Source organism: Procambarus clarkii, chromosome 30 (genome assembly GCF_040958095.1).
Source record: "Procambarus clarkii isolate CNS0578487 chromosome 30, FALCON_Pclarkii_2.0, whole genome shotgun sequence".
In the NCBI taxonomy this organism is placed as follows: Eukaryota; Metazoa; Arthropoda; class Malacostraca; order Decapoda; family Cambaridae; genus Procambarus; species Procambarus clarkii.
Window position 1 is genome coordinate 23,885,527 of NC_091179.1, and position 20,500 is coordinate 23,906,026.

Genomic DNA, 20,500 nt, shown 5'->3' on the forward strand with positions numbered 1-20,500 from the left:
CCCACCAAACAGTAGAAGGCCCAGGCAGGAGTACGAGGACAGCAACAAGACATGTATAGATGAACTGCAGAGGGCAGCAAGTATAGCGCATAGAATGAGAGCGAAGCTGCTGATCATGGGGGACATAAATCATGGAGAGATAAATTGGGAAACAAGGAATCCCCATGGCGGGGAGGAGACCTGGGGAGCGAAGTTAGTAGACGTTATTGACAGGAATTTCCTAACACAGCATGTGAAGGAAGACACAAGGGAAAGAGGAGGGGATACGCCCAGCCTATTAGACCTAATTTTCACCCAGAATGTAGAAGACATCGAGAATTTGGAACATGAAATACCACTAGGAGCCAGTGACCATTGTGTCCTAGTCTTTGACTACATGATGGAACTCAAAGTTGTGACCAAAGGACAGGAGGTCCGGGAAAGGATAGTTGATGACAGGAAAGGGGACTACAATCGGATAAGGGACTACCTGGGAGAAGTGCAGTGGGAGAAGAAAATTAGAGGAAAAAAATGCAAGATATGATGAACCAAGTCATAGGGAAATGCAAGGAGGTCGAAGAGAGATTTATTCCAACAATAAAGGAAAGAAGTGGGAGGGAATATAATAACCGATGGTTTAATAGACAGTGTCAGGAAGCAAAAATGAGAAGCAGGAGGGAGTGGAGGAAGTACAGAGGACAACAGGATTAGATGTAACAGAGCTAGGAATGATTACATTAACATAAGACGAGTGTCGGAAAGAAATTACGAAAATAATATTGCAATCAAGGCGAAAAAACAACCTAAACTATTATATAGCCATATAAGAAGGAAGATGTTGGTAAATGACCAAGTGACAAGACTGAGGAAAACAGAAGGGGCATATACAGAAAGCGACAAGGAAATCTGTGAGGTACTGAATGCCAGTTTCCATGGAGTGTTCACAACCGAGCCTGAGCAGCTCCCATTGTTGGAAGGGATTACCCTAGACAGAAGACTATCGGATATAGAGGTGACAGCAGAGGAGGTAATGAAACAGTTGACAACACTGGATGCAACTAAAGCGGTTGGACCAGACAAAGTATCACCGTGGATACTTAAAGAGGCAGCGCAGGCCCTCAAGGGCGTGCCTCTGGCAATGATCTTTAATGAGTCACTTATGTCGGGAGAATTGCCCAGTTGCTGGAAGAAGGCAAATGTCGTACCAATTTTCAAGAAAGGAGATAGGGAGGAGGCACTCAACTACAGACCCATATCACTGACAAGCATCCTCTGCAAAATACTTGAAAGAATAATTAGGCTACGACTGGTTGAGCACCTGGAGAGCATTGGGTTTGTAAACAAACGCCAACATGGGTTCTGGACAGGGAAATCATGCCTAACAAACCTTTTGGAATTCTATGATAAAATAACAAGGATAAGGCAAGACAGAGAAGGCTGGGCCGACTGCATATTTCTAGACTGCCAAAAGGCCTTTGATACAGTACCGCACATGAGACTGCTATACAAACTTGAGAGGCAGGCAGGAGTAAGCGGAAAGGCCCTAGCATGGGTGAGGAATTACCTAACAGAAAGGAGCCAGAGAGTAATGGTAAAGGGCGAGAAGTCGGACTGGCGAACAGTAACAAGTGGAGTACCTCAAGGATCGGTGCTCGGACCAATCCTCTTTCTTATTTACGTAAATGATATGTTTACAGGAGTGGAATCATACATGTCAATGTTTGCGGATGACGCAAAATTAATGAGAAGAGTTGTGACAGATGAGGATTGTAGGATCCTACAAGAGGACCTGGACAGGTTGCAGAGATGGTCAGATAAATGGCTACTGGAGTTCAACACGAGTAAATGTAAAGTTATGGAAATGGGATCAGGTGATAGGCGGCCAAAGAGTCAGTACACAATGAAGGGGAACTGCCTACCTGTAACGATTCGAGAGAGAGACCTGGGCGTGGACGTAACACCTAATCTAATTCCTGAGGCACATATAAATAGGATAACGACAGCAGCGTACTCTACACTGGCGAAAATTAGAACTTCATTCAGAAACCTAAGTGAGGAGGCTTTTAGGGCGCTTTACACTGCCTACGTGAGACCCGTCTTAGAGTATGCCGCACCATCATGGAGTCCCCACCTGAAGAAACATAAGGAAACTGGGAAAGGTTCAGAAGTTTGCGATGAGGCTCGTCCCAGAGTTACGAGGGATGGAATATGAGGAGCGCCTGAAAGAACTGAACCTTACAACATTAGAAAAAAGAAGGGAGAGAAGGGATATGATAGGAACATATAAAATACTCAGGGGAATTGACAAAGTGGAGATAGATGAAATGTTCACACGCAATTGTAACAGAACGAGGGGACATGGGTGGAAGCGGGAAACTCAGATGAGTCACAGAGATGTTAGGAAGTTTTCTTTTAGCGTGAGAGTAGTGGAAAAATAAAATGCACTTGGGGAGCAGGTTGTGGAAGCAAACTCTATTCATAATTTTAAGACTAGATATGATAGGGAAATGGGACAGGAGTCGTTGCTGTAAACAACCGATGCTCGAAAGGCAGGATCCAAGAGTCAATGCTCGATCCTGCAGACACAACTAGGTGAGTACAACTAGGTGAGTACACACACACACACACACACACACACAGGAGGAAGCCAAGTATCACCAGCAACAAGTGGAAGCCAAAGAGACACACCGTCAATAATACAGAGCAGGAAACACCCCTAACAAAGGCAAATGGGAACTTTAGCGACATCTGTTAACAAAAGTATTCCTCACAGTACAGAAACAGGTGTCCTCTCTACACTACAATAATTGTAGACATAAAATGATTATAAAAACGCAAGGAGGAAACCTCTTGCACTGATCGGTAGACCAACGGTCTTGCTTTTTGCTGAACAGCGTTCGAATCCCCGACGTGGGACACTGAAATCTGAAATTTGGATTGTTTAATATAATGAGACGAGGCTTACCTTTGGTGGGGTGATGCCCAACTGTTTAACCGCCTATCTTAATAATTATTGGCCAAACTAATAACAAATATTTGACATAGACGGATACTCATCACTTCCTGGTAGTGCTGTTAAGGTTGCCGAGGCTGGATCACGATTGGCTGATCGATATTTCCGATCTCTGCAGTGCCGCGTTGGGCTAAACCTTCCAGGAAGCCTTTGTTTACAATCTCTCTCTGTGGAGCTAACCTGACAGCTGACTCAGGTTAGCCTCACCGCGTCTCCAGGACTGTTTATATTGACTTACGGAGGTAGACTCTAGTTTTATTAATAATTGTATTAGAACCAGTTATATTGAATACATTTTTTTAATCACTTGACTGTTGTTTTAAGGATACGAGATGAGTTAAATATTCGTGTTGTGACGTCACGGATATCCCATTCTCTAGTCCTTTTATGACTAACTAATGTAAATGAGATGAGATGAGACAGGGAGTCGACGCCTGGCGGAGGTGAGACAGGCAGTCGACGCCTGGCGGAGGTGAGACAGGGAGTCGACGCCGGGCGGAGGTGAGACAGGGAGTCGACGCCTGGCGGAGGTGAGACAGGGAGTCGACGCCTGACGGAGGTGAGACAGGGAGTCGACGCCGGGCGGAGGTGAGACAGGGAGTCGACGCCTGGCGGAGGTGAGACAGGGAGTCGACGCCTGACGGAGGTGAGACAGGGAGTCGACGCCTGACGGAGGTGAGACAGGGAATCGACGCCTGGCGGAGGTGAGACAGGGAGTCGACGCCTGGCGGAGGTTAGACAGGGAGTCGACGCCGGGCGGAGGTGAGACAGGGAGTCGACGCCTGACGGAGGTGAGACAGGAAGTCGACGCCTGGCGGAGGTTAGACAGGGAGTCGACGCCGGGCGGAGGTGAGACAGGGAGTCGACGCCTGACGGAGGTGAGACAGGGAGTCGACGCCGGGCGGAGGTGAGACAGGGAGTCGACGCCTGGCGGAGGTTAGACAGGGAGTCGACGCCGGGCGGAGGTGAGACAGGGAGTCGACGCCTGACGGAGGTGAGACAGGGAGTCGACGCCGGGCGGAGGTGAGACAGGGAGTCGACGCCTGACGGAGGTGAGACAGGGAGTCGACGCCTGGCGGAGGTGAGACAGGGAGTCGACGCCTGGCGGAGGTTAGACAGGGAGTCGACGCCTGGCGGAGGTTAGACAGGGAGTTGACGCCTGGCGGAGGTTAGACAGGGAGTCGACGCCTGGCGGAGGTGAGACAGGGAGTCGACGCCTGGCGGAGGTGAGACAGGGAGTCGACGCCTGACGGCCGGTCAATTCTCTGTCCGGAGAGGACTTTGTATGGAGCCTGCGACCCCGCGCTCGTCAGAGAACATGTTAGTTAGTGATTAACAGCTGGGGAATAGTGTGAGATTCGAGAATTAGAATTTTGGTAGCTTATAGTGCGTCCACTAAGGCTAGTGCGTCCACTAAGGCTAGTGTCTCCACTAAGGCTAGTGTCTCCACTAAGGCTAGTGTCTCCACTAAGGCTAGTGTCTCCACTAAGGCTAGTGCGTCCACTAAGGCTAGTGCGTCCACTAAGGCTAGTGTCTACACTAAGGCTAGTGTCTCCACTAAGGCTAGTGTCTCCACTAAGGCTAGTGCGTCCACTAAGGCTAGTGTCTCCACTAAGGCTAGTGTCTCCACTAAGGCTAGTGTCTCCACTAAGGCTAGTGTCTCCACTAAGGCTAGTGCGTCCACTAAGGCTAGTGCGTCCACTAAGGCTAGTGTCTACACTAAGGCTAGTGTCTCCACTAAGGCTAGTGTCTCCACTAAGGCTAGTGCGTCCACTAAGGCTAGTGTCTACACTAAGGCTAGTGTCTCCACTAAGGCTAGTGCGTCCACTAAGGCTAGTGTCTCCACTAAGGCTAGTGTCTACACTAAGGCTAGTGTCTCCACTAAGGCTAGTGCGTTCACTAAGGCTAGTGCGTCCACTAAGGCTAGTGTCTCCACTAAGGCTAGTGCGTCCACTAAGGCTAGTGCGTCCACTAAGGCTAGTGTCTCCACTAAGGCTAGTGTCTACACTAAGGCTAGTGTCTCCACTAAGGCTAGTGCGTCCACTAAGGCTAGTGCGTCCACTAAGGCTAGTGTCTCCACTAAGGCTAGTGCGTCCACTAAGGCTAGTGCGTCCACTAAGGCTAGTGTCTCCACTAAGGCTAGTGTCTACACTAAGGCTAGTGTCTCCACTAAGGCTAGTGTCTCCTCTAAGGCTAGTGCGTCCACTAAGGCTAGTGCGTCCACCAGGACTAGTGTGTCCACCAGGACTAGTGTGTCCACCAGGACTAGTGTGTCCACCAGGACTAGTGTGTCCACCAGACTAGTGTGTCCACCAGGACTAGTGTGTCCACCAGGACTAGTGTGTCCACCAGGACTAGTGTGTCCACCAGGACTAGTGTGTCCACCAGGACTAGTGTGTCCACCAGGACTAGTGTGTCCACCAGCCTAGTGTGTCCACCAGGACTAGTGTGTCCACCAGGACTAGTGTGTCCACCAGGACTAGTGTGTCCACCAGGACTAGTGTGTCCACCAGGACTAGTGTGTCCACCAGGACTAGTGTGTCCACCAGGACTAGTGTGTCCACCAAGACTAGTGTGTCCACCAGGACTAGTGTGTCCACCAGGACTAGTGTGTCCACCAGGACTAGTGTGTCCACCAAGACTAGTGTGTCCACCAGGACTAGTGTGTCCACCAGGACTAGTGTGTCCACCAGCCTAGTGTGTCCACCAGGACTAGTGTGTCCACCAGGACTAGTGTGTCCACCAGGACTAGTGTGTCCACCAGGACTAGTGTGTCCACCAGGACTAGTGTGTCCACCAGGACTAGTGTGTCCACCAGGACTAGTGTGTCCACCAGACTAGTGTGTCCACCAGCCTAGTGTGTCCACCAGGACTAGTGTGTCCACCAAGACTAGTGTGTCCACCAGGACTAGTGTGTCCACCAGGACTAGTGTGTCCACCAGGACTAGTGTGTCCACCAGGACTAGTGTGTCCACCAAGACTAGTGTGTCCACCAGGACTAGTGTGTCCACCAGCCTAGTGTGTCCACCAGGACTAGTGTGTCCACCAGACTAGTGTGTCCACCAGGACTAGTGTGTCCACCAGCCTAGTGTGTCCACCAGACTAGTGTGTCCACCAGACTAGTGTGTCCACCAGGACTAGTGTGTCCACCAGGACTAGTGTGTCCACCAGGACTAGTGTGTCCACCAGGACTAGTGTGTCCACCAAGACTAGTGTGTCCACCAGGACTAGTGTGTCCACCAGCCTAGTGTGTCCACCAGGACTAGTGTGTCCACCAGACTAGTGTGTCCACCAGGACTAGTGTGTCCACCAGCCTAGTGTGTCCACCAGACTAGTGTGTCCACCAGACTAGTGTGTCCACCAGGACTAGTGTGTCCACCAGGACTAGTGTGTCCACCAGGACTAGTGTGTCCACCAGGACTAGTGTGTCCACCAGCCTAGTGTGTCCACCAGCCTAGTGTGTCCACCAGGACTAGTGTGTCCACCAAGACTAGTGTGTCCACCAGCCTAGTGTGTCCACCAGGACTAGTGTGTCCACCAGGACTAGTGTGTCCACCAGCCTAGTGTGTCCACCAAGACTAGTGTGTCCACCAGACTAGTGTGTCCACCAGCCTAGTGTGTCCACCAGCCTAGTGTGTCCACCAGTCTAGTGTGTTCACCAGCCTAGTGTGTTCGCCAGCCTAGTGTGTCCACCAGCCTAGTGTGTTCACCAGCCTAGTGTGTTCACCAGGCTAGTGTGTTCACCAGCCTAGTGTGTCCACCAGCCTAGTGTGTTCACCAGGCTAGTGTGTTCACCAGGCTAGTGTGTCCACGACACCTAGTGTGTCCTCAGGGGGAGTGAAGGCGTCACACAGGATGCGTAGAGGACACCGACAGTATCACATGTTTATACGCAGGAGACTTGTGACAGCCGGGAGGACGGGCCCGGGTTCAAGGCCGAGGCAGCGATTACCTCACGTTACGCTTTAATGGGTGCTGTTACACCTGCGTCACGCTCTGTGTGGTGCTGTGACACCTGCGTCACGCTCTGTGTGGTGCTGTTACACCTGCGTCACGCTCTGTGTGGTGCTGTTACACCTGCGTCACGCACTGTGGTGCTGTTACACCTGCGGCACGCACTGTGTGGTGCTGTTACACCTGCGTCACGCTCTGTGTGGTGCTGTTACACCTGCGTCACGCACTGTGTGGTGCTGTTACACCTGCGTCACGCTCTGTGTGGTGCTGTTACACCTGCGTCACGCACTGTGGTGCTGTTACACCTGCGGCACGCACTGTGTGGTGCTGTTACACCTGCGTCACGCTCTGTGTGGTGCTGTTACACCTGCGTCACGCACTGTGTGGTGCTGTTACACCTGCGTCACGCTCTGTGTGGTGCTGTTACACACCTGCGTCACGCGCTGTGGTGCTGTTACACACCTGCGTCACGCACTGTGGTGCTGTTACACACCTGCGTCACGCACTGTGGTGCTGTTACACACCTGCGTCACGCACTGTGTGGTGCTGTTACACCTGCGTCACGCTCTGTGTGGTGCTGTTACACCTGCGTCACGCACTGTGTGGTGCTGTTACACCTGCGTCACGCTCTGTGTGGTGCTGTTACACCTGCGTCACGCACTGTGGTGCTGTTACACCTGCGTCACGCTCTGTGTGGTGCTGTTACACCTGCGTCACGCACTGTGGTGCTGTTACACCTGCGTCACGCACTGTGGTGCTGTTACACCTGCGTCACGCTCTGTGTGGTGCTGTTACACCTGCGTCACGCACTGTGGTGCTGTTACACCTGCGTCACGCACTGTGGTGCTGTTACACCTGCGTCACGCTCTGTGTGGTGCTGTTACACCTGCGTCACGCTCTGTGTGGTGCTGTTACACCTGCGTCACGCTCTGTGTGGTGCTGTTACACCTGCGTCACGCTCTGTGTGGTGCTGTGACACCTGCGTCACGCTCTGTGTGGTGCTGTTACACCTGCGTCACGCTCTGTGTGGTGCTGTTACACCTGCGTCACGCACTGTGGTGCTGTTACACCTGCGTCACGCTCTGTGTGGTGCTGTTACACCTGCGGCACGCACTGTGGTGCTGTTACACCTGCGTCACGCTCTGTGTGGTGCTGTTACACCTGCGTCACGCTCTGTGTGGTGCTGTTACACCTGCGTCACGCTCTGTGTGGTGCTGTTACACCTGCGTCACGCACTGTGTGGTGCTGTTACACACCTGCGTCACGCACTGTGGTGCTGTTACACACCTGCGTCACGCTCTGTGGTGCTGTTACACACCTGCGTCACGCACTGTGTGGTGCTGTTACACACCTGCGTCACGCACTGTGGTGCTGTTACACACCTGCGTCACGCTCTGTGGTGCTGTTACACACCTGCGTCACGCACTGTGTGGTGCTGTTACACACCTGCGTCACGCACTGTGTGGTGCTGTGACACCTGCGTCACGCACTGTGTGGTGCTGTTACACACCTGCGTCACGCACTGTGGTGCTGTTACACACCTGCGTCACGCACTGTGGTGCTGTTACACCTGCGTCACGCACTGTGGTGCTGTTACACACCTGCGTCACGCACTGTGGTGCTGTTACACACCTGCGTCACGCACTGTGGTGCTGTTACACACCTGCGTCACGCACTGTGGTGCTGTTACACACCTGCGTCACGCACTGTGGTGCTGTTACACCTGCGCCACGCACTGTGGTGCTGTTACACACCTGCGTCACGCACTGTGTGGTGCTGTGACACACCTGCGTCACGCACTGTGGTGCTGTTACACACCTGCGTCACGCACTGTGGTGCTGTTACACACCTGCGTCACGCACTGTGGTGCTGTTACACACCTGCGTCACGCACTGTGGTGCTGTTACACACCTGCGTCACGCACTGTGTGGTGCTGTTACACACCTGCGTCACGCACTGTGGTGCTGTTACACACCTTCGTCACGCACTGTGGTGCTGTTACACACCTGCGTCACGCACTGTGGTGCTGTTACACACCTGCGTCACGCACTGTGGTGCTGTTACACACCTGCGTCACGCACTGTGTGGTGCTGTGACACCTGCGTCACGCACTGTGGTGCTGTTACACCTGCGTCACGCACTGTGGTGCTGTTACACCTGCGTCACGCACTGTGTGGTGCTGTTACACACCTGCGTCACGCTCTGTGTGGTGCTGTTACACACCTGCGTCACGCGCTGTGGTGCTGTTACACACCTGCGTCACGCACTGTGGTGCTGTTACACACCTGCGTCACGCACTGTGGTGCTGTTACACACCTGCGTCACGCACTGTGGTGCTGTTACACACCTGCGTCACGCACTGTGGTGCTGTTACACACCTGCGTCACGCACTGTGGTGCTGTTACACACCTGCGTCACGCACTGTGGTGCTGTTACACACCTGCGTCACGCACTGTGTGGTGCTGTGACACCTGCGTCACGCACTGTGGTGCTGTTACACCTGCGTCACGCACTGTGGTGCTGTTACACCTGCGTCACGCACTGTGTGGTGCTGTTACACACCTGCGTCACGCTCTGTGTGGTGCTGTTACACACCTGCGTCACGCACTGTGGTGCTGTTACACACCTGCGTCACGCACTGTGGTGCTGTTACACACCTGCGTCACGCACTGTGGTGCTGTTACACACCTGCGTCACGCACTGTGGTGCTGTTACACACCTGCGTCACGCACTGTGGTGCTGTTACACACCTGCGTCACGCACTGTGGTGCTGTTACACACCTGCGTTACGCACTGTGGTGCTGTTACACACCTGCGTCACGCACTGTGGTGCTGTTACACACCTGCGTCACGCACTGTGGTGCTGTTACACACCTGCGTCACGCACTGTGGTACTGTTACACACCTGCGTCACGCACTGTGGTGCTGTTACACACCTGCGTCACGCACTGTGGTGCTGTTACACACCTGCGTCACGCTCTGTGACATTAATACATACATTAACACTTAACCAAGCTGCCTCAGGTGACTGGCGTTGTATAATCCCATTAGTATAATGCGTATATATGTATACGTATTATACTAATGTATACTTAGTATACGCATACTATTGTATGCGTATACATCCTTCTGGTGCGTCTTAACCTCAGCACTAACGACAGTATCACACCTCAACCGGAAACGCTATGCTTTGTTCGCTGTTGGTTCGGTCACACAACCTTGTCCACCAAATACTGACCCGATTTCGGTTACATGAATTGGCGGAGGTCAAGAGACAGTGTCAAGGCTGCTTGACTGTTTAGCACTTGGATGGGATATGAGGGCTGGGAGCTGGAATATGAGGGCAGGGAGCTGGGATATGAGGGCAAGGAGCTGGGATATGGGGTCAAGGAGCTGGGATATGAGGGCAAGGAGCTGGGATATGTGGTCATGGAGCTGGGATATGGGGTCAAGGAGCTGGGATATGAGGGCAGGGAGCTGGGATATGAGGACAAGGAGCTGGGATATGAGGACATGGAGCTGGGATATGGGGTCAAGGAGCTGGGATATGGGGTCAAGGAGCTGGGATATGAGGGCAAGGAGCTGGGATATGTGGTCAAGGAGCTGGGATATGGGGTCAAGGAGCTGGGATATGAGGACAAGGAGCTGGGATATGAGGGCAAGGAGCTGGGATATGAGGACATGGAGCTCGGATATGAGGGCAGGGAGCTGGGATATGAGGACAACGAGCTGGGATATGAGGGCAAGGAGCTGGGATATGAGGACAAGGAGCTGGGATATGAGGACATGGAGCTGGGATATGAGGACAAGGAGCTGGGATATGAAGTGCTGGGATATATATGAGGACGTAGTGAAGCAATTGTGTCTAACCTAACCACAATAACCACTGGGGATCGAACGCCGACCGTGCAAACAGCCAGCTCTTCCTACCAGTTCAAATGTCGTCCTCTGTCCAGTGTTGGAAGAGAGACTCGCGCCTCTCGAGACATACACGAGTGGTGGGTGTTGTCTGTGGCTGGACAAGTCTCACAGCCCCGACGGTCTCAACAAACACCTAAGATGACTATATGTCTCTCAAGGACCCCTGGCGAGGCATAAACAACAAGTTATCAATAAAGATAACATATTTTCAACTCAGGACCATCAATAGATCAATTTTGTTCACCAAAGATATCGTCAGGTACAGGGAAAATGAGGCCATTTGATATCACATAATTACATGACGTTAAACAACCTCGTTCGATAATAAACAGGTAAGAGAAAACATCTTGTTTACCCTACACCCTCCCAGCCGACCAGGCATAATAAAAAACCAGTTTATCCTGTGTTTACATAGCGACTATATATATAAAACGATTGGGGTCTGTTATTTTATACTCACTTTCCCTTTAGCCTCTGAGGATGCTAGGTGGTGCCTTAGTGGAACGCCTCAGGTTATTAAAGTGGAAAACTAACACTCATGAGTTAATGTTTCAATTCCCTTCCTACGGGAAGAAGGACTTTTGGTCAACAAGTGGAGTGGATTCACTTGTAGAAATGGATTCAGGTCAGATTCACCTAGTCAATGCTAGGTCACCTAGTTAGTGCTAGATGACCACTGCCCAAACTGTTCTATGCGGCCCCACGCCCCGGGCGTGAAGGGATCACCTCCCGCGCCACAGGACGTGACTAACAATATTCTCCACAACAATGATAGGAATTATAGACACAGTCTCACCAGTTCTAAGTCTAACTGATTTATTACCAGCCAATGGTAAGGGATTATAGATGTAGTTGGTACACCAGCCTGCACCTCTGGTACTCCAGCCTGCACCTCTGGTACACCAGCCTGCGTCTCTGGTACACCAGCCTGCGTCTCTGGTACACCAGCCTGCACCTCTGGTACTCCAGCCTGCGTCTCTGGTACACCAGCCTGCGTCTCTGGTACTCCAGCCTGCGTCTCTGGTACACCAGCCTGCACCTCTGGTACACCAGCCTGCACCTCTGGTACACCAGCCTGCACCTCTGGTACACCAGCCTGCGTCTCTGGTACACCAGCCTGCGTCTCTGGTACACCAGCCTGCGTCTCTGGTACTCCAGCCTGCGTCTCTGGTACACCAGCCTGCGTCTCTGGTACACCAGCCTGCGTCTCTGGTACACCAGCCTGCGTCTCTGGTACTCCAGCCTGCGTCTCTGGTACTCCAGCCTGCGTCTCTGGTACACCAGCCTGCATCTCTGGTACACCAGCCTGCGTCTCTGGTACTCCAGCCTGCGTCTCTGGTACACCAGCCTGCGTCTCTGGTACTCCAGCCTGCGTCTCTGGTACACCAGCCTGCGTCTCTGGTACTCCAGCCTGCGTCTCTGGTACTCCAGCCTGCGTCTCTGGTACACCAGCCTGCGTCTCTGATACACCAGCCTGCGTCTCTGGTACACCAGCCTGCGTCTCTGGTACACCAGCCTGCGTCTCTGGTACTCCAGCCTGCGTCTCTGGTACACCAGCCTGCGTCTCTGGTACACCAGCCTGCGTCTCTGGTACACCAGCCTGCACCTCTGGTACAGCAGCCTGCACCTCTGGTACACCAGCCTGCACCTCTGGTACACCAGCCTGCACCTCTGGTACACCAGCCTGCACCTCTGGTACACCAGCCTGCACCTCTGGTACACCAGCCTGCACCTCTGGTACAGCAGCCTGCACCTCTGGTACACCAGCCTGCACCTCTGGTACACTAGCCTGCATCTCTGGTACACCAGCCTGCACCTCTGGTACACCAGCCTGCACCTCTGGTACACCAGCCTGCACCTCTGGTACACTAGCCTGCGTCTCTGGTACACCAGCCTGCACCTCTGGTACACCAGCCTGCATCCCTGGTACACCAGCCTGCGTCTCTGGTACTCCAGCCTGCGTCTCTGGTACTCCAGCCTGCACCTCTGGTACACTAGCCTGCATCTCTGGTACACCAGCCTGCACCTCTGGTACACCAGCCTGCATCTCTGGTACACCAGCCTGCACCTCTGGTACAGCAGCCTGCACCTCTGGTACTCCAGCCTGCGTCTCTGGTACACCAGCCTGCACCTCTGGTACACCAGCCTGCACCTCTGGTACACCAGCCTGCACCTCTGGTACACTAGCCTGCATCTCTGGTACACCAGCCTGCACCTCTGGTACACCAGCCTGCACCTCTGGTACACTAGCCTGCATCTCTGGTACACCAGCCTGCGTCTCTGGTACACCAGCCTGCACCTCTGGTACACCAGCCTGCATCTCTGGTACACCAGCCTGCACCTCTGGTACACCAGCCTGCATCTCTGGTACACCAGCCTGCACCTCTGGTACAGCAGCCTGCACCTCTGGTACTCCAGCCTGCGTCTCTGGTACACCAGCCTGCACCTCTGGTACACCAGCCTGCACCTCTGGTACACCAGCCTGCACCTCTGGTACACTAGCCTGCATCTCTGGTACACCAGCCTGCACCTCTGGTACACCAGCCTGCACCTCTGGTACACTAGCCTGCATCTCTGGTACACCAGCCTGCGTCTCTGGTACACCAGCCTGCACCTCTGGTACACCAGCCTGCGTCTCTGGTACTCCAGCCTGCGTCTCTGGTACACCAGCCTGCATCTCTAGTACACCAGCTTGCACCTCTGGTACAGCAGCCTGCACCTCTGGTACAGCAGCCTGCACCTCTGGTACACCAGCCTGCACCTCTGGTACACCAGCCTGCACCTCTGGTACACTAGCCTGCATCTCTGGTACACCAGCCTGCGTCTCTGGTACACCAGCCTGCACCTCTGGTACACCAGCCTGCACCTCTGGTACACCAGCCTGCGTGTCTGGTACTCCAGCCTGCGTCTCTGGTACACCAGCCTGCATCTCTGGTACAGCAGCCTGCACCTCTGGTACAGCAGCCTGCACCTCTGGTACGCCAGTCTGCACCTCTGGAACACCAGCCTGCACCTCTGGTACACCAACCTGCGTCTCTGGTACTCCAGCCTGCATCTCTGGTACACCAGCCTGCGTCTCTGGTACACCAGCCTGCACCTCTGGTACACCAGCCTGCATCTCTGGTACACCAGCCTGCACCTCTGGTACAGCAGCCTGCACCTCTGGTACTCCAGCCTGCGTCTCTGGTACACCAGCCTGCACCTCTGGTACACCAGCCTGCACCTCTGGTACGCCAGCCTACACCTCTGGTACAGCAGCTTGCACCTCTGGTACGCCAGCCTGCACCTCTGGTACACCAGCCTGCACCTCTGGTACGCCAGCCTGCACCTCTGGTACACCAGCCTGCACCTCTGGTACACCAGCCTGCACCTCTGGTACGCCAGCCTACACCTCTGGTACAGCAGCTTGCACCTCTGGTACACCAGCCTGCACCTCTGGTACACCAGCCTGCACCTCTGGTACGCCAGCCTGCACCTCTGGTACACCAGCCTGCACCTCTGGTACGCCAGCCTGCACCTCTGGTACACCAGCCTGCACCTCTGGTACGCCAGCCTGCACCTCTGGTACGCCAGCCTGCACCTCTGGTACACCAGCCTGCACCTCTGGTACGCCAGCCTACACCTCTGGTACAGCAGCTTGCACCTCTGGTACACCAGCCTGCACCTCTGGTACACCAGCCTGCACTTCTGGTACGCCAGCCTGCACCTCTGGTACAGCAGCTTGCACCTCTGGTACACCAGCCTGCACCTCTGGTACACCAGCCTGCACCTCTGGTACGCCAGCCTGCACCTCTGGTACACCAGCCTGCACCTCTGGTACGCCAGCCTGCACCTCTGGTACGCCAGCCTGTGATCTGGTACACCAGCCTGCACCTCTGGTACGCCAGCCTGCACCTCTGGTACAGCAGCTTGCACCTCTGGTACACCAGCCTGCACCTCTGGTACACCTGCCTGCACCTCTGGTACGCCAGCCTGCACCTCTGGTACAGCAGCTTGCACCTCTGGTACGCCAGCCTGCACCTCTGGTACACCAGCCTGTGATCTGGTACACCAGCCTGCACCTCTGGTACACCAGCCTGCACCTCTGGTACACCTGCCTGCACCTCTGGTACGCCAGCCTGCACCTCTGGTACACCAGCCTGCACCTCTGGTACGCCAGCCTACACCTCTGGTACGCCAGCCTGCACCTCTGGTACACCTGCCTGCACCTCTGGTACGCCAGCCTGCACCTCTGGTACGCCAGCCTGCACCTCTGGTACGCCAGCCTGCACCTCTGGTACGCCAGCCTGCACCTCTGGTACACCGCTAAGAGCCCGGAGCGTGTCAGGGCATCATAGAAAACTTCTCCGCGCCGTAGGAGTGACTCAACAGTTTAGGCCAGCAACTGTCGGCTACATCTTATTTTTTTTTTTTTTTTTTTTTTGAGATATATACAAGAGTTGTTACATTCTTGTACAGCCACTAGTACGCGTAGCGTTTCGGGCAAGTCCTTAATCCTATGGTCCCTGGAATACGATCCCCTGCCGCGAAGAATCGTTTTTTCATCCAAGTACACATTTTACTGTTGCGTTAAACAGAGGCTACAGTTAAGGAATTGTGCCCAGTAAATCCTCCCCGGCCAGGATACGAACCCATGACATAGCGCTCGTGGAACGCCAGGCGAGTGTCTTACCACTACACCACGGAGACGTAATCTTGACGAACAGACATTACATTGTTTTTAGATACAACAATATGTAAGAATGTCATTTATTTAATTTTGTAATTTAAAATGTAATTTAAAAATTAACATACTTACCCATTTAGAAATAAATTTAAGTAAAATTTACAAAGATGATTTTTGTTTTTAGATATTTATATATCTTTGGACATAAAGAACGACTCACGCGCGAATGTACATACATACTCTTAGTGTTATTATTATCTTTGAAACTGTTAGTGTTGTGTTATTAGTCAGAGAGCAGTCTATGCTCTTGGTAATTACTCTAGAGCATAGAATGTCGTCACCGGGACGACACTGCAGGTCGCTGTTCAAACATTAATCACTGTCAGTCACAAGATATCCCAAAATAATGAGGATCAAGAACACACATGAAGCCGGTAACACTCAGGTACTCGCCGCGTTGTTGTATTAACATTTTCGCTACATCCAACTGCCGTGAATAATAAATCTAGACCATTCATCGCTGGAGTTAAGCGGCGGGAATGTAGCGGAGAGAGCGGCGGGTGAGCCTAATATGTCGCAGGAGGGAGCAGGAGCCCACTTGCCTCGCCCGGGACTTCCCCTCCGCCACACGCCTCACACACCACACCACGGAGAGAGAGAGAGAGAGAGGGAAAAACAAGGCGTCGTGAGCAGTCTTACAGCCAGGAGGTTTCATTCGTGGTATGGGAGTCGAGCCGTTCAAACCAAACATTCCTGTCGGGGACGATCTGCCTTCTGTTGCACACCTGGCGATCCTTGACGTGTTGTTGTTGGTCTCCACACCCTCGCTCACACTGTGGGACCTCGCCCACACCCTCGCTCACACTGTGGGACCTCGCCAACACTCTCCCACAGCACGGGACCTCGCCCACACTCTCCCACAGCGCGGGACCTCGCCCACAGCACGGGACCTCTCCCACACCGTGGGACGTCGCCCACACTAGGGCCCAAGAGAGACCGTGGTGAGGGAGGTGTGGAGTACCCTCCGCTGCTGTGTGGCGCCACACTCAGGTAGGCTGACCCTCCGCACCCTCGGATATATAGTCAACAGTGAGGGAGAATTTGTTTAGTATTATTTTTATCGTCAATTTATTCTTCGTATCTATTGTGAACACAGACCGAAGTGCAATGACAGACACGCAACTAAACAGCTGTCAGACCTAACACACACACACACTATGGTCAGGGTGGACACATGTGGCATATGACACCCCCCGAGGTGTCATATGCCACAACTACACACGGGGAAGTGCGGTGACAAGGTGCACAAAAGTCTAACTGGAATGTCAACAATTCTAAGAAGTGTTGATAACAGAAGCGCGGGGAACATTAACAACCTGAACACTTTAAGCTGGCAGACACCCCGCCAACACGGGCGTAAATGTTGTTATGGAGAGTAATAGATGTGGTGAAACAGTTTACATGAGAGAGTTGTGTATGCTAATACTATTGCAAGCCTTAAACTGTCATTACACTAAGATTATAGACAAGACGAGGCGCCACAAGCTTGTCTTGAGAGACAAGCTTGTGGTGCCTCGTCTTAATGACCCGCCTGTAACTGTTCTTAACTACTCTCAGGTAGTTACATACATACACGCCTCCCATCTTCCCTCCAAGTCTTCCTCCGTGCTTCCTCCTCCTCCTCCGTGCTTCCTCCTCCTCCTCCGTGCCTCCTCCTCCTCCGTGCCTCCTCCTCCTCCGTGCCTCCTCCTCCTCCGTGCCTCCTCCTCCTCCGTGCCTCCTCCTCCTCCGTGCCTCCTCCTCCTCCGTGCCTCCAGGAGCACTGCACCCGAGGGACGTCTTAAATCCTGTGGGTTCCAAGTGGCAGCGAACTGGAACATATTTAATATTTTCCGCTTGGTGGAGACCTCTCTAGTGACATGTTGGAGGGCTGATCAGAGCCGCCCCCTCCCTCCCAAGTGAGGGAGGGGGCGTCAACCCCCTCCCACGTGAGGTAGGGGGGCGTCAACCACCTCCCACGTGAGGTAGGGGGGCGTCAACCCCCTCCCATGTGAGGTAGGGGGCATCAGCCCCCTCCCACGTGAGGTAGGGGGGCGTCAACCCCCTCCCACGTGAGGTAGGGGGCGTCAACCCCTCCCACGTGAGGTAGGGGGGCGTCAACCACCTCCCACGTGAGGTAGGGGGGCGTCAACCACCTCCCACGTGAGGTAGGGGGGCGTCAACCCCCTCCCACGTGAGGTAGGGGGGCGTCAACCCCCTCCCACGTGAGGTAGGGGGCGTCAACTTCCTCCTACATGAGGTAGAGGGGCATCAACCACCTCCCACGTGAGGTAGGGGGGCGTCAACCACCTCCCACGTGAGGTAGGGGGGCGTCAACCACCTCCCACGTGAGGTAGGGGGGCGTCAACCACCTCCCACGTGAGGTAGGGGGGCGTCAACCACCTCCCACGTGAGGCAGGGGGCGTCAACCCCCTCCCACGTGAGGTAGGGGGGCGTCAACCCCCTCCCACGTGAGGTAGGGGGGCGTCAACTTCCTCCTACATGAGGTAGAGGAGCGTCAACCACCTCCCACGTGAGGTAGGGGGGCGTCAACCACCTCCCACGTGAGGTAGGGGGGCGTCAACCACCTCCCACGTGAGGTAGGGGGCGTCAACCACCTCCCACGTGAGGTAGGGGGGCGTCAACCCCCTCCCACGTGAGGTAGGCTCCTCTTTGGTGACTTCTTGAAACCTTCCATGAGAGCTGTCTACTGCTCTTGGTGTATATGGGGGGTGTTGAGGGGGTTGCTGGGGGGGTGTTGAGGCGGGGGCTGGGGAGGGGGTGTTGAGGGGGGGGTGTTGAGGCGGGATCTGGGGGGGGGGAGTGTTGACGGGGGGGTGTTGAAGGGGGGTGTTGAGGGGGTTGCTGGGGGGGTGTTGAGGCGGGGGCTGGGGAGGGGGTGTTTAGGCGGGAGCTGGGGGGGGGAGTGTTGACGGGGGGGTGTTGAAGGGGGGTGTTGTTGGGGGTGGAGGATGCGTGCCTGCGTGTGGCGGATCTTGGAGATGCCGGTCAGTCAAGGTCGTCTTTCATCATCTTAACGTATCCTCATCTTTATTTGGATTGCTTTTTTGTCTTTTTCTCTTCTGCTTCTTCTTAGAAAACTTATTTTAATCACAAAAGCGAAGGTGATAAGGATACACCACACACACACACACACACACACACACACACACACACACACACACACACACACACACACACACACACACACACACACACACACACACACACAGTGTCCATTAAATCTATCTGGACCTAAAAAAGGCTTTTGACAGAGTTCAACACAAGAGGTTGTTCTGGAAACTGGAACATATTGGAGGGGGTGACAGGTACGCTTCTAGCATGGATGAAAGATTTTCTGACTGATAGAAAAATGAGGTCAGTAATCAGAGACAATGTATCGGACTGGAGAAATGTCACAAGTGGAGTACCACAGGGTTCAATTCTTGCACCAGTGATGTTTATTGTGTACATAAATGATCTACCAGTTGGTATACAGAATTATATGAACATGTTTGCTGATGATGCTAAGATAATAGGAAGGATAAGAAACTTAGATGATTGTCATGCCCTTCAAGAAGACCTAGACAAAATAAGTATATGGAGCAACACTTGGCAAATGGAATTTAATGTGAATAAATGCCATGTTATGGAATGTGGAATAGGAGAACATAGACCCCACACAACCTATAAATTATGTGAGAAATCGTTAAAGAATTCTGGCAAAGAAAGAGATCTAGGAGTGGTTGTAGATAGAAAACTATCACCTGAGGACCACATAAAGGACATTGTGCGAGGAGCCTATGCTACACTTTCTAACTTCAGAATTGCTTTTAAATACATGGATGGAGAAATACTAAAAAAATTGTTCACGACTTTTGTTAAACTAAAGTTGGAATATGCAGCGGTTGTGTGGTGCCCATATCTTAAGAAGCACATCAACAAACTGGAAAAGGTGCAAAGATATGCTACTAAGTGGCTCCCAGAACTGAAGGGCAAGAGCTACGAGGAGAGGTTAGAGGCATTAAATATGCCAAAACTAGAAGACAGAAGAAAAAGAGGTGATATGATCACTACATACAAAATAGTAACAGGAATTGATAAAATCGATAGGGAAGATTTCCTGAGACCTGGAACTTTAAGAACAAGAGGTCATAGATTTAAACTAGCTAAACACAGATTCCGAAGAAATATAAGAAAATTCACTTTCGCAAACAGAGTGGTAGACGGTTGGAACAAGTTAGGGGAGAAGGTGGTGGAGGCTGACTCCATACACAGTTTCAAGTGTAGATATGATAGAGCCCAATAGGCTCAGGAACCTGTACACCTGTTGATTGACGGTTGAGACCGTCAATCAACAGGTGTACAGGTTCCAAAAAGTCAGAGCTCAACCCCCGCAAGCACAATTGGGCGAGAACAATTAGGTGAGTACACACACACACACTACACAAATTAGGCAAGAAAGAGAAGGGTGGGCAGACTTCATTTTCTTGGACTGTCAGAAAGCCTTTGACACAGTACCTCACTAAAGGCTGTTACAAAAGTTGGAGCAGCAGGCAGGAGTAAAAGGTAAGGTGCTCCAGTGGATAAGGGAGTATCTAAGCAACAGGAAACAGCGGGGGAGGGAGGAGACTTAACTGTGAGGGGGGGAGACATCAGAGTGGCGAGATGTCACCAGCGGAGTCCCACAAGGCTCTGTACTTGGTCCCATCCTCTTTCTAATACATGTAAACGACCTTCCAGAGGGTATAGACTCATTCCTCTCAATGTTTGCTGATGATGCAAAGATTATGAGAAGAATCAAGACGGATAAAGATAGACAGAGACTACAGGACGACCTGGACAAACTGGAGGAATGGTCTACAAAATGGCTACTAAAGTTCAACTCAGGAAAGTGTAAAGTAATGAAATTAAGCGAAGGGAGCAGG

General features: G+C 53.0%; 2 protein-coding genes across 3 annotated transcripts in view; one reads left to right on the forward strand and one right to left on the reverse strand.

Moving 5' to 3' along the window:
* The window catches only part of LOC123765555 (uncharacterized), an 88,919-nt gene that overhangs the window by 22,969 nt on the left and 45,450 nt on the right, over nucleotides 1-20,500 (forward strand). The window contains exon 1 of one of the 2 annotated variants that reach the window (XM_045754234.2): nucleotides 16,446-16,583. The exons of the other annotated variant lie outside the window; for it this stretch is intronic. The gene's annotated coding sequence lies outside the window, so the exon portion shown is untranslated. Of the gene's footprint in view, nucleotides 1-16,445; nucleotides 16,584-20,500 lie in introns of those variants that run through there. 2 annotated transcript variants of the gene reach the window in all.
* LOC138369959 (periaxin-like) lies at nucleotides 11,646-13,985 on the reverse strand. The gene has a single exon (XM_069333713.1). It carries the CDS (start codon nucleotides 13,983-13,985, stop codon nucleotides 11,646-11,648), a length of 2,340 nt encoding a protein of 779 aa, XP_069189814.1.